The 12321-nt window shown below is 31.8% G+C and overlaps 1 protein-coding gene and 1 long non-coding RNA gene across 3 annotated transcripts in view; one reads left to right on the forward strand and one right to left on the reverse strand.

The window, feature by feature from the left end:
• Positions 1-732: 732 nt before the first annotated feature.
• Rint1 (RAD50 interactor 1) overlaps positions 733-12321 on the reverse strand; it is a 44983-nt gene continuing 33394 nt past the window's right edge. The window contains exons 3-21 of one of the 2 annotated variants that reach the window (XM_080162872.1): positions 11980-12074; positions 11501-11567; positions 11175-11259; positions 10768-10845; positions 10335-10391; positions 9557-9691; positions 9142-9283; positions 8672-8793; positions 6987-7064; positions 6377-6473; positions 5190-5280; positions 4895-4983; positions 4551-4681; positions 3820-4085; positions 3019-3136; positions 2168-2290; positions 1899-1966; positions 1638-1746; positions 733-1308 (exon numbers count right to left, since the gene is read on the reverse strand). In XM_080162872.1, coding sequence (XP_080018998.1) covers positions 1129-1308; positions 1638-1746; positions 1899-1966; positions 2168-2290; positions 3019-3136; positions 3820-4085; positions 4551-4681; positions 4895-4983; positions 5190-5280; positions 6377-6473; positions 6987-7064; positions 8672-8793; positions 9142-9283; positions 9557-9691; positions 10335-10391; positions 10768-10845; positions 11175-11259; positions 11501-11567; positions 11980-12074 — 2131 coding nt within the window. In that variant the 3' untranslated portion in view covers positions 733-1128. Of the gene's footprint in view, positions 1309-1637; positions 1747-1898; positions 1967-2167; positions 2291-3018; positions 3137-3819; positions 4086-4550; positions 4682-4894; positions 4984-5189; positions 5281-6376; positions 6474-6986; positions 7065-8668; positions 8794-9141; positions 9284-9556; positions 9692-10334; positions 10392-10767; positions 10846-11174; positions 11260-11500; positions 11568-11979; positions 12075-12321 lie in introns of both variants that reach the window. The other variant, XM_080162873.1, reaches the window with a different exon arrangement.
• On the forward strand, positions 7486-8558 carry LOC145321508 (uncharacterized). The gene is made up of 5 exons (XR_013880268.1): positions 7486-7621; positions 7803-7858; positions 8043-8100; positions 8184-8245; positions 8420-8558. It is a non-coding gene; the product is annotated as an uncharacterized LOC145321508 (long non-coding RNA).

Raw genomic sequence — 12321 nt, forward strand, 5'->3', positions numbered from 1 at the left:
AATTAAAACAGACTTTTAGAAGATCATAGTATATGAAATACAATTGACTTTTACAAAACTTAACTAACCTATATCAGAAGCCCATGACCGCCAGACACTACAGCCTCTGGTGGACAAATATTTCCTGGCCGACATGATACCAATGAATATTGGCGTCCTTGTTGTTTCCCAGGCGCTGTCTCTTTCGAGGCCCAACCGGGTGTCAAACCGGTTTTGCTCTGGGTAGTAGATGAATGCGACTAGCAGTCCGACTAGAGACCCTGAATAAAAAATCGGATAAAATCGTTGAATTTTTTGTAAACTTAAATTCATATATTTTTCTAAATTTTTAGCATCATTGTTTATTTTTTAAAGCATTTGATGGCAATTAATGAAATAAACTATAAAGAAATAGCAATAAATTATAGGTCAAAATAAGATTTTGATACCTAACTATTTTAACTAAGATTTCTGATGCACGTTTAAAGAAAACTTGACAATGACAACTGAGCCTTGTGGGATGTTTTTTTTTAAACTACAAAACACTCAGTGTTACAAGGATCATCATGTTTGAATTTTAAATTATATTACCTGTAAAGAACTGGACTATTGCAGACTTGAACCTTGCTATTTTCCTTGCCATTGTAATTATGTATTGTGTGTGTGTGTTGTTAAAAAATATTGTCAAAACTATTGAATATCACAGCCAAAGTTTTTCAGAACAGATAATTAATAATTCACTCCTACATTCCATCTGAAAATTATAAAAACAAATAAGGTAAAAATATAAATAAATTAATTTCATAATCATGATCTAAAATTTTTTTAACAATCCATTATAAAAATTAGAATCTTAAGTTACAATCCACTGCACTGGTTTCAAATTATCAACATTTCAATATAACATCATATTTTTGCCTGAAGTTTTTCATTTCATACCTAAGCTTTCAAAAAATTAATTTTCTTTAAATGCAAATTGTATAGGTACACAAATGATGAAATATCACCAGTATTTATAAAATACAAAAACATTCAACTAAATTACAATCTTAAATAACCTCTATTCAACTAAATTACAATCTAAAAAACCTCTAAAAACGAAAATAAACATTTTATCAAGGCAAATTAAATTTACAACTTAAGGTTAATTTAAATAATCTCCTGACGGTCAATCCTGCATTTGAGCACTTTGACAGCCCTATCCTTATTCAGGGTCCTGATCTTTAGTTCTGCCAGGATGTTGGCAGCTCCCTGGTCACAGGTATCCAGCAGTCCAGTTAAGGTCAGGCTCACCATGCTTGTTGGAAGCTTCAATAGTATCAGAACATCCTGTAAAAAGATTTTTTTTGTTGACTACAAAACAATGTAATTATCTTTGCAGTGCAGTGATAGTATTGGATATGGAATATACGTGGATATTGTTGCAGGAGTAAAATTGTAGTCAATTTAGGTTACTAACATGGAACTCATTTATTGGTCAGTTCGTTCATCCAGTAGGAAGGGTGGGCATGGGGCAAAAGTGATTCCTTGTGCCCACTGCGAGTTTCACTTATTAGAAAACATAAAAATTTGGTGTAACATCCAAGTAATAATTATATTCATTTTTGCTAGTATACAAGCATACTTCAAATTACCATTGAGATAACTAAACTATTTACCATTAAATGGTGAAAGTATGCTCTTGGAGTATTTGTAAACTCTCCAAATATTGGGAAGAAACCAGTAACAACGTCATATTCTAACTGTTGGCCTCCAGCTAAGGCAAATCTAAAAAAACAAGAACAATAATGTTCATTATTTGTTTAAAAAATAAAATCATATTGAAACAAAATTAGCTTTCATGAAAATAGCAGCTGAGAACTTCACCTTTTTCCTAGTGGCATTACGGACTGACTGACAAAAGGAAGCAAATAACTTACTTATTATGAAGAACAACTTCTTCAATAAGGAAGGTGTGTATTTTTGCAGCAAGCTGTCTCCAAACATCCTAAGAAAAATACAAGAAAGTATTGAAATAGTTTTTAATGGCACCTTATTATAGACAGCATTCTGCAGATAATAAAATAAAAATTGTAAGATTAATTCCAATTACATGAAATATTATTTTTCAGAATGGGCCAGAACCTGTCCTAATCCAGTGGATAATAATCGGTTTCAAAGCCTTACTGTTTAAGTTGCATAGTTTTACCTGGAATGAATCAGGATTAATCCTTTTCCTAGCAGAATCTAGACCAAATGCCAAGGTCTGGAGCATCTCACAGGCTGCAGGACTTACACTTTCCACTGGTAGATCTTCTATAAACCATTTAGTCTACAAAACAGAATGTCTTTTTAAACTGAAAAATATTGTCCCAACTTATATGACAGAAAGAAGACAATAAAGTGTCATCATTTTCAATGGTTGTTAATTATTTTTTAGAGTCTGTATGTAAAAAGTGGTCCTTTAACCCTCACAGTTCCCAACGAGCACAGAACCTTAATTGAAAAAAGGGGTGGGGTGTGGAGTGGAGGGTTATACCTAACCCCTCTGGGGCTTCCTCAGTATTAAATATAACCTAACCTAAGCTAAAGTAAAACACTAACAGACGAAAAACTTCACATTCCCCATGATTTTCAATATATTTTTAAATAAGGGAGGAGAGGTCTTTATGCAGGACTAAGCACATCGAGGGAAAACGCTACTTATGATTATATTTCATTATGCAGGATAAATTTTCCTATGAATGATAGAATTGTCCTACTGATTAAAATCTGAGAATATTATTTCGTGTAAGTTGAGACTTTAGTAGTAATAGACAGGGATCTAAAGAGATAAGACAATGGCCGATCAATTGATGTACATCACCAATGATAAAACACAAAATTACCCCTTCTGTAGATTACAATTAGTTGTAGAAACGTATGGGCACTCAGCTTAATGAACCTACCAATCAAAATATCCAAAGTAGTTTAAAGATCAAGAACGCTATCAAAACGTTATAAAACTTTGGGTACCAGTGTAATAAACACCCCAATGTCAATTTTGAAATTTGTGTTTACCTCTGATCTATATTTGACAGATCTAGCAGTGACTGTATAATAGATACACTCGACAACTTCATTGATCAGCTGATCTCGAACAAACTTCAGACCTTCTATTTCACTCTGAAACACTGTCCTAAAAATCATATTTTGTTTTTAAAAAATATCCTTACTTCTAATGTTTTAGCTCTATAAATAATCAGTTAAATAATAGGTAGGTATGTTATTAAGTCTTCTTTTGAAATGTTAATGATTAAAGCAGTGTATTCACGCGTTTATTACCCCGTGAGAAAGGGGACATTGGACTATAAATTATACTGGTCCCCAAAGTTTTCAAAACACATTCTCTAATTCGTTGACTACAAAACTTTAGGGACTTTTATTAAATCTTTATTGGTTGTTTCTTCCATCTAACGATGTCTAATTTATTCCACAAGTAGTTCTATTATTATATTGTTATAAGTAATATGGGGTGTAAATAAATTCATCGCTCATTGTAATATACTAGGTATAAGATCCTTGATTATTTCACATTTTCAATGATCATAATTAGATAATTTTTGGATCATGGAAAGAAAACGAAGTAGCGGATTTCATTGTATTTTCACAGTAGCTTTTGATAGGTTATTTTAGGTTAGGTTAGGTAAATGTTAATGATTGCCCCGCAGGTTTAAGAAATTGGACCCGCAGGGTTAGAGCCCCCACAGTGACTAAAAATAGGAGAAAGGCTACTGTGAAAATACGACGAATCCAGCTACTTCGTTTTCTTTTCATAGTCCTAAAAAATATAATAATATTCTAATTAAAAGTATAACAAACCTGTCAAATTCAGGTACTGTTACATACTCCTCCATTCTCCTTTCACCCTCCTTTTCTTCTTCATGGTTATCAGTATCTTCTCCATTATTAGTAGATTTTTTAGCCTGGCTCAAATCTAGCGCCAGCTTCAGGAAGAATGGTGTCTCCGCCCAATTAGCTAAGACTAACATGAGGTGGTCCAATGTGTTTAGAATAGGACACAGGTTCGAGCTTAGCGGGGATTCCTTTTCATGGCGGACTATTTGCACCAGACGTACTCGGAAATCCTTAATAAATAAAAATGATTTTTTATTCTACTTGAAGAAAGGGGGGGGGGGAGTTTTGACACATTTGCGTAAACAGTGAGTATAGGCTTTATCTTTGGACTGAGAAGATAGGTTATTATGTTTAAACTTGGGAAAATTCATAATATAAGAATGATTTTATCCCTAATAACCTATCTTCTCAGTCCAAAGATAAAGCCTATACTCACTGTTTACGCAAATGTGTCATAACTTCCCCCCCCCCCCCCCCCTTGTTTTTTTTTGTTGTCTGAAAGTGTCTAGTGAGTAAAAAACACCCTCATTTTAAAACTAAATAGGTTAAAAATATAGGGGGTGGGGTTAGTTTTTTCTTCATTATGCCAAACCCTGCCCATACCTACAGTGGCATAACGCATGAAAAACTGCTATCCTCCCCTTTATTTGAAATTTTTAAAAAAAATAATGGGGGGAGGAAATGTTCCTACTTACCTCAACTAAGCTAGTTTGTAAATCCAAAAATTGTAATCTATGACTGGAAGATGTGAGAAGCTTGTATCTTTCTGTAACTGATAATAGCAGAGCCAGGAACATCTCACCAGCTCGCGGGGTAAAACTTCCACCTAGGAATTAAAGATAAGGAAAAAAGTCATACATTTTTTTGTGATTTTAATCTCTATTCTATACAATAGTTATGAATATTGGAACTTCTTGTAAACTATTTGATTTCCTCATTCAAGCAAGTGATTTTAATAATATTATTACTTCACAGAATACATTTAGTCTGTGACTATAATATTATAGGATTTACTTTTAAATATTAAAGATAATCTTACCGACTTCACTTTCCCAGACACTGGAGCCAGTTTCCATGAATAGATTGTCCACTTTCTCAAATGCAAATTTTCGTTCCATTGATAGCCATCTACAAATAAGATAATCATGTCTATTGAGACAAAATATGCTAAAGTAGTTAAAAACACGGACCATCGTTTGTATATAAACAATGCTGTTAAATTAAAAATCTTTAGATAAATGGCAAAAAAACAGAAAAAGGCCATAGGTACTATTTGATATATATTTTAATAAAAATTGCATTGTCGACGAGCAAACAAAAGAAAAACGTTCTACCTGTTAAAAACATTATTTTCTGTAAGAGGTTGTAAAATACTGGGTTCTGTTGCTGTATACTGCATGGTCTTACCAAGGTCTCCAGAAAACCCTAAAAATTTTATATTTTGTATATTTGTGATACAGGTTTGGTTTTGTATCTTTGTTTAAGTTATTATTATTGTTTATGTAGGTAGGTATAAATTGTATAAAAGTCAACTTTACGTAACCATAATTTTTTAAGTATTGATTTTTTAAAGTTACCTAGCATAGCAGGGAGGGAGGGAACATTGTGCCGTTTATCACACTAGTCCCCAAAGTTTTATGATAACTTTATAACTTATCTTATTCGTTGGCTCAAAACAATTGGGGACCTTCAATGAATTTTGATTGGATGGTTCATTACATTGAGTGTCCTACCTAACGGTTCAACAACTAATTGTAAAAATAAGGGCTAGTTTTGTGTATAATCATTGAGGATGTACAACAATTTATCGACCATTGTCTTATCCCTTTAGATTCCTGAGCATATGAAACAATTCCTCCTTTTCTTATTAAAGAAAACGGCTTAACATACAAACAGATCTTAATAACAAAGTAGGATTCCATTAATATCCTTACCTACAACTTCATCTATAGTGTAAGCAAATAGAACATCATCATCTAACACAAGAGGTACATCAACAATATCATTAATATCCTTACCTATGACTTCATCTATAGTGTAAGCAAATAGAACATCATCATCTAACACAAGAGGTACATCAACAATACTATGAATATCCTTACCTATAACTTCATCTATAGTGTGAGCAAATAGAACATCATCATCTAACACAAGAGGTACAACAACCATACCATTAATATCTTTACCTATGACTTCATCTATAGTATGAGCAAATAGAACATCATAATGCAACTTAAGTGGTACATCAGCTTACCATTAATATCCTTACCTATAACTTCATCTATAGTATGAGCAAATAGAACATCATCATCCAACACAAGAGGTACAACAACCATACCATTAATATCCTTACCTATGACTTCATCTATAGTGTGAGCAAATAGAACATCATCATCCAACACAAGAGGTACAACAACCATACCATTAATATCCTTACCTATAACTTCATCTATAGTATGAGCAAATAGAACATCATCATCCAACACAAGAGGTACAACAACCATACCATTAATATCCTTACCTATAACTTCATCTATAGTGTGAGCAAATAGAACATCATCATCCAACACAAGTGGAACATCTACTTCTAACTTTTCTATAGCCATTAAAACCAAACCCTTAATATATACATGAGTAGCAAAGCAAAAATATCATGAATAGATATACACAGACAAAGTGATTTAAAGAGCTGATGTTTAGTGATCATGATTTAAAAAAAAAACATTTAAAGTAAACAAACTTTTCTCATTTGTTTTATATAGGTTATAATATTTTATAGCATAATTAATAGAGCACAGGATGCTCATTGTCATAGATAATCTTCACAACAAATTTCAGCCGTCTATATTGAATAGCAGCCGAGAAAATCACATTTCACTCTTGGCGTTTCAGACTGACTGATGGTCCGACAAACAGAAAAATATTATAGAGTAGCTTCGCCAATAAAAATATGAATTCTGCGCTTAGTAAAATCAATAGGTACATTTCTTATTTTTTTCTTTCCAATCCCCTTTTATCAGCTATAACAAAAAACTTTGTAAGGAAGAACATGTTGTCCTAGTAATGTAAAAAAAAGACCAATCTATGCCTGGCTAGGATCATCATTGACAACACAAACAAAAAATGATTACCTTTGCAAAATCTAGAACAGCTAGATCGTTGATGCCAACTCTATCATAGGCTGGTTGAACATATTCATTCAGGAACTGCCTACTCACAGAAACAAGTATTTCTGTATTTTCAATAAAATCAAAACTAAAGCATAAACCTTATATATTTCTTGGAGATTTAGAACCTTTTTATAGTTGTAACATGTTTGTTCAGTACATAAAAAGCGCTAGAAATCACTTAGGTACCTAATTGTAAAACAAAAATGGGTTTAGTTCCTTATCGTAACATCGCACTTTATGGGGCGATTCTTCGTATTTTTCACAGTAGCTTTTCTATTTCTAGCCCCCGCGGGGGGCTCTAACCCGGCGAGGCCAATTACCTTGTTAAACCTGTTTAATTTAGGGGCAAACCTGAGACACAGTAGCCAAGCGGACAACCATGCCCATCTACCTCGCCATTTTATTAACTCAATGTGATGCAATAGTTTATTTACTTTTCTTTAAATTTATTTCATTTTTGCCAAATTCAAACAAAATCAAATCAAATACTCAAAAATTATACTTTCTTGCAGAATAAAACCAATAAAAGAGTTAAAACCACCTACTCCGAGGCGACCGCCAAATCAAGGAGAAGGCTTTGTGGAAGTAAACTCTAGGTAAACCCTTATTTTGTTATTCATCATTTGTTGTATCAAAAATTGCCAAAAGAAACAAAAGACCTAACTATCTGAGATTACTAGTGTCGAAATATTTGTTAACAATAAATCCATGCAGTTTCAAAATTTTGATAAAGAATAAAAATCCATGATAGTATATATATAGTTTGTTATTGTTTAGAATGTAAACTGCCGATTGAGCACCTACTAAGTTTGCATCCAAAAAAATAAACTAAGGTAAATTGTTATTTAGCAAAATAAAAGATCAACTATTCCAAAAATACCATAGCAATCAAGTATTTATAAAAAAAAAAAAAAAAAATTGAAAAGTTAAAAGTCCTGATCAAACAAATTTCATTTCAAATTCAATTTTATCACTTAAAGGATAATTATATTGTATATAATAATGAATTATTTGTAGATTGTATCTTACTGTTCAATCCATCGCCAATTGTAACTGTAATCAAAATCCAACAGAGGTACACAAATTTATTTGAAATATTTTCTTTTAAATTGAGAATTTCAATTAGCAACTCATGTAACGAAATTTTATTTGTTTCAGCACATTCATCAGCAACGATCAAAGCAAATAGCATCAAAAAAGCCTCATATAGCCACTCTTTAGTAAGTTTTATGTTATTTAATTATGAAATATGTAGTATGGGCAAAGTTATTCCTTGTATATATGTCGTTTGTTAAACTATAAACTCTGAAATATTATAACTGAGCAATGAGTACCTATAAAATATTTAATTGCAAGATTTTATCTTTCCATAGTTAATTAGATACTCTATTCAGGAAATTAACCGATTATGGATAAATTAATACTTCAGAAGAATGAAAATGTCCATAAGAATTAAGTTCTTCAAGTCATCATATGAGGCTCCCCAGGTACGCTGACCTGTAAAGAATCCCAGTATATCCGCCATCAGACTGGGGCAGCGCATACCTAACCCTGTGGGACAATCACATATATAATATAACCTAACCTAACCTATAAAAAGCCATTTTAAAAATACGACGAATTCAAAAATTAATATAAAACACATTCCTATGAGATATAGCCCATGCAGATAACTGAGAGAAAAACCACTCTGGCTTCATTGGATTATTTGTCGTCTTTGTTCCCAGGAAATGGAACTTGAACCTTTTTCTTAAAGGTTTCATCAAAACTAAAAAAAAGTAAAATGTCTTAATGATAAGCCAATTTAATTAAATTAATTCTTTATGGTAAAATAAGAACCTATTACTGTTATTTACATCTCCCTTTAACTATTATAACTTTAACTTTAATTATTATTAATGGCACTTAAAAGTATTAAAATTAGACGATTATGTCTGGCAAAAACAAACATTATGTAAACTTACCTACTTAATATATTGCAGGAAATTTTTTTGGTATGTATGATCAAATACCAGAAAAATTATATTTTCAAAAAAAGGTGTACTTTATTTTCACTTTCAATGAAGTTGGTGTTTATGTAATTGTTGAACATTTGTCATTCATATTGTACGCTTACCTTTAATTGGCAACCAGAGGTGGTTCTGTATGTCGTCTTTGTTTTGTGGTGGTGTTTCAATTGACAACAGAATTTCTACGGCGTCCTGCAAATTGTTAACCTCCTCCCGTCCAATTCTCATACAGTCCAACCCGCTTGTCGTCTAAGAAAAATTGAATTTTATCAAAATTACATCTTATTTTTATATAAAGTAGCTAGTGCGCCCCTAGCATCTAAGAGTTCTCTATAAGATTGAATAGGAAAAGCAGAAAAATAGCCTTAATCCATCCCAAGACCTATGTAAAGCTAGGTACAGGTGTTATTGAAATCTTAATCTTTAGACAAAGATCCTAATTACTTTATATATATATAGGATGGGCTAAATTTCTATTTGTTCGATGATTAAAATATCTAAAACTTTTTGAAACATTCTTACCTTATTGTCTAAGCTGTCAATGAAAGGACAGTTGAAAACCTTCAATGCTTCTTGTAGTTTTGTGATATATTTTTCTGTAAGAATGTTGTACCAATGGCTTTTTGTAGATTCCACGTAAGTACACAAGTTGGAACACTGAAAAAATAAGTTAAAACTTTACTACATTAGTCCCCAAAGTCTTATACCTAATGATGTTTTCTTTTTTTTTGGCCATACAACCTTGGGGACTTTTATTGAATTTTGATTGGTTGGTTCATTTAGTTGAGTGTCCAAAAGTTTTTAACATTATTTATAATCTACAGAAAGGGTATTTTTTAAAATCATAATTGGGGCTTTAAATCAATTTATCGACCATTGTGTTAGACCTTTAGATCACTGCATTAATTGCGTTTTCAAATTCAAAGTAAAATAGAGAAAAGAGAGAGGAACGTAGATACATTAGAATTAAATAAGCCAGGAAAACCCATGAAAAGGAAAAACTCTTTTTTGATTCAGAAATAGTTTTTCTAGTTTTACTAGTTCATAGAAAGGTGGGGCAGGACTTTAGATAACACTGGTATCCAAAATTTTATACTTACGTTATCTTAATCGTTTGCTCAAAAACTTTTAGTGCTTTTTTTGAATTTTGATTGGTTGGTTCAAAACAATACCTAACTTTTCAACCAATATAAATAAATCTATAGAATGTGTACTTTTGGGGTATGAATAAAAAATCGTTCTATGTCTTATCCCTTAAGATCCCTGGATGTCTTACATTCTATTTAAATGAAATACTTACTTTTGAATCTTTGAGAGATGTTGAAACTTCTACAATTCTTTTATATGCATTTATTATCTTAAAGTAACAATATTATAATATTCATATTAATGTTATAAGAATAGTTTATAGTCCAATAGAATTACTAATGTATCATTTTACTAGCAGCTACGCCACTACAGGGCTATAGGGGCACTTGAGTATAGAGGGCAGAATGGGCTCCCCACTTTCATTGTAGTGTTTATAAGGAAAGATTTAAGGGGATGAAATAGTTTTTTTTTTCTAAAGGCTATTTCTCTTTGGAGGGTGGAGGTATTCTTCCCAAAATATTAATACACCTTCCCTGGACCTATGAGAAATATCAGTGGAAAGGCGAGATCCTTCGCTACAAAAATAGAAACAAACACCCAGTTTTTTTTTTATACAAGGATAATATATAAATTATTAAATAAACCTGTTCTTTATCTTGAGTCTCTAAGGAAACAGAAATATCCAGACTAATCTGTTCTATTAATCGAAGCCATAGGGTGTACTGAAAATAAAAATATGTTCTTCAAATCAAGGTCATAGGGTGTAACAAAAAGACATGATGTGATATTTAAAGATGGCATTGCGTGGTCTAAAGAGACAAATATTTCATTAATGGAAGACGAAGGGTGTACTAAAAAATAAAATGTTCTATATTTTTAGGGTATACATAGATAGGTACTAAAAAGAAGAAACAAAAGTAAAACATAAAATGAAGATCTCCCAAATTTCTTGATATAAGGAAAGTATAACAGCTAGGAAACATAAAAAATATGACATTGATAATAAATATGATTTAAACTACTTTTTTTGTATTAGAAACTAAATTCTAACCTGGGTAACTCCTCGCACGATAGAGATATCATTTAAAATTTGTTTATTATCATGCTGAAAATTATCACATTCTTCCATGCACTCCCTAAAACAATGGATTTATTATTACTTGGATCTTACACCAGATTATTATTGGTGTACTCTGATAACGTGAAACTTGTAGCTAACGAAAATGACGATCTCCCTGAAGTAACCTAATCTAACCTCTCTTAAAATAAAAAAAAACAAAGAAGAGAAAAACAACCCAATTTTATTTATAAAAAGTGTGGATGGGAGTAGGTTCTCGACAAAATACTTGAGGGAAACAGCCAATGATTTTAATATACCTGGCTTTATCAATTACAGTCTGATTTTGATCTGAAATCTGACCTACTCTCTTATCAAGCTCATCTCCTAAAAAAAGCATAATTTTATACCTAGGATGACAACATCCATGAGTAGCGACGCACAAATCAAAGTGATTTATAGAGCAGATATTTAATTGTCATAAAAAAAGAACAAGAAGATGGAGAATATGCAATACGGACGGACTGACAAAGTAAATTACAGAAGACTGTTAATTACACTGGTATCCAAAGTTTTTTAATCACGGTAACTTATTAGTTACCTTAAAAAAAGGTATTTTTACTGAATTTTGATGGATTAGTTCATAACTATGCAGTGTTCAAATGTTTCTTCCAATAATATCAATTTACAATCTGGTCTATCATCGTTCAGAATATAAATACATGAATTTGTCGTCCATTTTTTTATCCCTTAAGATCCCTGTACAAACATAAAATTAATGATTTAGATTTTTTTCTACCTGAGTTGAGTAAGTCTTGTAGTTCGTGTGAAATAGACGAGTTAGCATGGTCTAGCTTTTCTTCTATGCTACTCTGTTTCTCTAGTAGGCCTTCCCTATAAAGAACAATAAAGGCTTATAACTAAAATAGCGTTTGATTAAAAAAAAAATTATTGCACAATTCTATTGCAGGAAATAGTGGTTTCTCTCAAAGTGCCTGATCGACCACTGAAAACTCCATCAGGGGTTAAAATACCCCATAATTTTACTTATGTTTAAAAATAAAAAGGGGGGGGGGGTTTCTATGCTCGTTGGGCAATTTAAATAAAAACGCACTTCTACTACATACTGCAATTTTGAAAA

This window comes from Acartia tonsa, chromosome 1 (genome assembly GCF_053477335.1).
Source record: "Acartia tonsa isolate MP-2025a chromosome 1, ASM5347733v1, whole genome shotgun sequence".
Lineage (NCBI taxonomy): Eukaryota > Metazoa > Arthropoda > Copepoda > Calanoida > Acartiidae > Acartia > Acartia tonsa.